Consider the following 4149-nt stretch of genomic DNA (forward strand, 5'->3'; position numbering starts at 1 on the left):
CACTGTGGGGGCCTAGAATGACTAAATATCAGGCCTAAAAACTCATCATAGGTCGAAACCAACGGAACTATAGAATCAGCCCAGATCGAGCTAGGTTGATCAAGCCTCGTACCAACCCAACCCAGTTGCAACCCCAGCCAGAACACCAGGAGCAAACTGACCAACCTCGTTATCAGCGCCCCATTGATATTGGACCAACCAAAGGATATATTTTCTACAATTCTTCATGTCATAAAAATTCATAAATAAAAATATATAAATTGTCATGCCATAGATTGTCATTTTGAGATGTTTCATTTATTCAATACATATACTCTAAAAGAGACATGAAAAAGTTCTGACGTCCTTCGTTTGGCCAATATCTACTAGCCAATACAAAAAACATATTGTAAACCATTTAATCTGCATAAAGAGTCATTGCCAATCCGAGGTGACAATCATTTCCCATACTGCTGATGAAAAAATTGTAACCCTTCACGACGGGGATGCTATCTGCACCTGTATCGTAGGTTTTTGACCCTGGTGGCACCGAGCAGTTGTCAAAGCCGGCTTGGTTTACCACCACAACGTTGTGTTGCCATGGCTTGTAGTTGAAAACTGCCAAAAAACAAAACAAAAAAATGTTTTAAGAGAGAACTAATAAAATGGTGCACTTTTAAATTAAATATAATTACAATTATTAGTCTAAAAGTATGGTGGAAATAATCTAATTGAGGTTCCCTTAGAAAGAGGGCTCCAAATTGTAATAGTGTTAAACTGAATATTCAATTCAATTCACTTGTACATCCAAACACACCCATGGCATTGAACACATTTTAATGGTCATTTGGACATTGATTGAGATGGTCACAGTGGCAACACCTATGATATAAAGATTCAATAATATTTGTCCCTATCAGTTCTCATAATAGCTAAATGATATTATAACTGTTATAATAGCCTTCTTAAATTTTGGAAAGAGAAAAAAAGAATAATGGATACATACATGTAGGCCAACTGAATATATGCCTGCACACTTGTTGAACGTTTAGGCTCCCATTTTGTACATGCAGTTTCTACTCATTGTTGTTCAAAAATGTATGCTTGGCACACTTGTGAAACATTTGGGTTCCCATTTTGTACATATGATTTTTACTCATTGTTGTTCAAGTACTTATTAATGGGTCCCCTTTAGGTTATGGGATATCTCAAATATCAACCGTATACAGAATTCAGGTGGGCCATACCATCTAAAACCATGTGAAGACATGCCTAAAACCCTCATCCAAGTGAGGCACACACAATGGATGGGCTGGATTTGTGAACCACATCTCAGTAGGCCCAATAAATAATTATGAATGTTTTAATGGGAGAGTAACCCCTCTCAACTATTGTATGTGGTGTGGCCCACCCAAGTCATGGATTGACTTGATTTTTAAGGCCAGCCCATGGCCCACCATGGAATGGGATGTTCGAAACACATCACAGTGGGGCCATGCAACTCGACCTCATGGGAAGCGTACCATTTTCATATATATATATATATATATATATATTCTTTTTAATTTAGATTAATTAAATATCAATTTGATTCTTTTCTCTCCCCCACCATCAATCAAGTAAAGCAACGTCCCTAACCAACAAGGGACTGACTTCTTGTTTGTTTAAGTTCTATCTTACAAACTTTAACTACTTTAAACATCGCTATATATTCTTGATATTTTTAATTTAAATAAATTATATATTAATTCGAGTCAGGTCTAGTCAACCTTACACGGCTGAACATCGAGTACAGTACAGTTTTCAGGCTTGTGAACAATGTTTCCAATCCGTTATTTTGTCCCTCCATTTGTTTCACACGCTACAGCCCACCGGATTTTTGTGCCATGGCATCTAGACCATGGACCGGAGATGATCAAAAGATCCTATGTTTCACATGCATGCACATTGGCACATAGAGACAGGGGGTGGCCAAAACAGTACCATGGCTCTAGCAGAGTACTTCCACTCCAAATGGTTGTGATTGGGATGATGGCGGTCATGTCGCCTTAACGTGTTAAGACATCCGTGCCATGAAAGCAGTGGACACTCCACAGGCCATTTTGTTTTACATCCCTGCTATGAAAACCGTAGGCCCAATATAGAAGATCACCGGGCAAAATAAAGGCCGGCGAATCCACTAATCGAATGGGGTTCAGTGCTACACCATTGGAATCAATGGACAGCGAACCATCTGACTCAACATACAAGTACGACCCACATAGTGAGTGGGTCAGCCTCATTTTAGAGATTAATGATCCTCGGGGTGGGGCCAACCATTTTCACGGTATGGATGTCCTACAAAAGTGGAACAGAGGAAATGATCAGTGGACAAACATGCACATAAACAAGGACGAAGATCACATACCCAGAACATCTCCAACCTTGAAGTTCTTGCCCAAGGGCCATGGGGACACATCATAGCTCCAGCCAGCATCATCTCCTACTGTATATGTGGCTGCACTAGCTATCTCAATATTCATCATCAGGCAAAGGAACACAACTCCAACAATAGTCCCAGCAGCAGCAGCAGCTCTAGCCATTTTGAGTTCTCGCAAACGAAAACAAGAAACACAGAAAGCATGAGATGCAAGCCATTGAGCTTATTGAGTGATGTTTTATAGAAGAACGGGGCTTTGGAAGATAGTTCACCACCAATTTCTAAATGGTAGGGGCTCATCTACCGTAGTGCGTGCAAACCAATCCAGACGGTCCAAATTAGAGGGACCTCTGACGAAACTAACAGCGATTGGACAATCCTAGCCACCCCACCTGGTCGATGTCGAATGGTCATAAACCAAATTTAGTTGCAAGGCCATATTATTAATATGGTCCGATCAGTGTGATTCTAGCTATGCTACGTCCATGCTGGTGTGATTGGCATCCATACGTGATACATGTACGGTGGATGAGACACCATCATTTAGAAGATGGCAAAGAACTATCACCGTAGGATACCCCAACTTAGAAAGGGGAGAGAGAGAACGGTTGTCCCGGGCTCACGTAGGTTTAAGCTACGCCGTTGATGCATCAAACGTCACCGGCCCAAGTTTATTAAGGAAACCGATTGCGTCCGAATGGATTGAGCAGGGGCTCTGTGGGGCTTCCGTGATATATGGCTTATATCCATTCCGTTCATCCATTTTTCCAGATCATTTTAGGGAATAAACACAAAACTGAGGCAGATCTAAGAATCAAGTGGTCCACACCACAGGAAGAAGTGGTTATAATGATGCCCACCGTTTAAACCTTCCTAGGGGCCACCGTGATGTTTATTTTCCATCGAATCTGTTCGTAAGGTCACGAAAACCTGGATGAAGGGAAAACATAAATGTCATCTTGATCCGAAACTTCTGTTGCCCCCGATAAGTTTTTAATGGTGGGCGTCGAATCTACTTTGTGGTCCACTTGAGAGATAGATCTGCCTCAGCTTTGGTTTTTTACCCTTAAATCATCTGGGAAAATGGATGAACGGCGAGGATGAAACCATTACATCTCGGTGGGCCTCACAAAGCCCCTACTAGACTGATTCCGTCCACGCGGGGAAGGACACAGTCCGCTCCCGTTTATTTAATCCTACCAAATTTCCTTGGATTCCATGTGCAAGCACAGCTAATGTACTTCTAATATGATAAGTTGGGAGTTGTTGCCAGATAAGCAAGATTTTCAAGCCGCTACTCCCCCTGTCAGCAGCCAATGGCTGATGGTCGGTGCACTGTGGGCCCCACCATGATGTGTGTTTCATCCATGCAGTCCATCTGTTTTTCTCTATCATTTTATGATATTAGACCAAAAATGAGGTATATCCCAATTTCAAGTGGACCACATTACAGGAAACAGTGTTGAATGAAAGTCGACCATTAAAAACTTTTTTGGGGGCTGTAAAAGTTTTGGATCAAGCTGATCATTGTTTTTTCCCTTCATCTATGTCTGCATGACCTAATCAACAGATTGGATGTCAAATAAACAGTACAGTGGGCCTTAGGAGGATTTTAATGGTGGATATCCCATCACTATTGTTTTCCTGTGGTGTGGTCCACCTGATATTCATATCCCTTTTATTTTTGGGATCAAGCTTGTTGAGGTCAAAATCTGGACCACCCTTCACTCAATGTCACGAACCTTCAATGA

General features: G+C 41.4%; 1 protein-coding gene across 1 annotated transcript; it reads right to left on the reverse strand.

The window, feature by feature from the left end:
• Positions 1-382: 382 nt before the first annotated feature.
• Positions 383-2578, reverse strand: LOC131228204 (basic blue protein-like). The gene is made up of 2 exons (XM_058224083.1): positions 2387-2578; positions 383-597 (listed from the first exon to the last, which is right to left on the reverse strand). Exons 1-2 carry the CDS (start codon positions 2559-2561, stop codon positions 398-400), a joined length of 375 nt encoding a protein of 124 aa, XP_058080066.1. The 5' UTR covers positions 2562-2578; the 3' UTR covers positions 383-397.
• Between the last annotated feature and the right edge of the window lie 1571 nt (positions 2579-4149).

The sequence above is a fragment of the Magnolia sinica genome, chromosome 15, assembly GCF_029962835.1.
Source record: "Magnolia sinica isolate HGM2019 chromosome 15, MsV1, whole genome shotgun sequence".
Taxonomy (NCBI): Eukaryota; Viridiplantae; Streptophyta; class Magnoliopsida; order Magnoliales; family Magnoliaceae; genus Magnolia; species Magnolia sinica.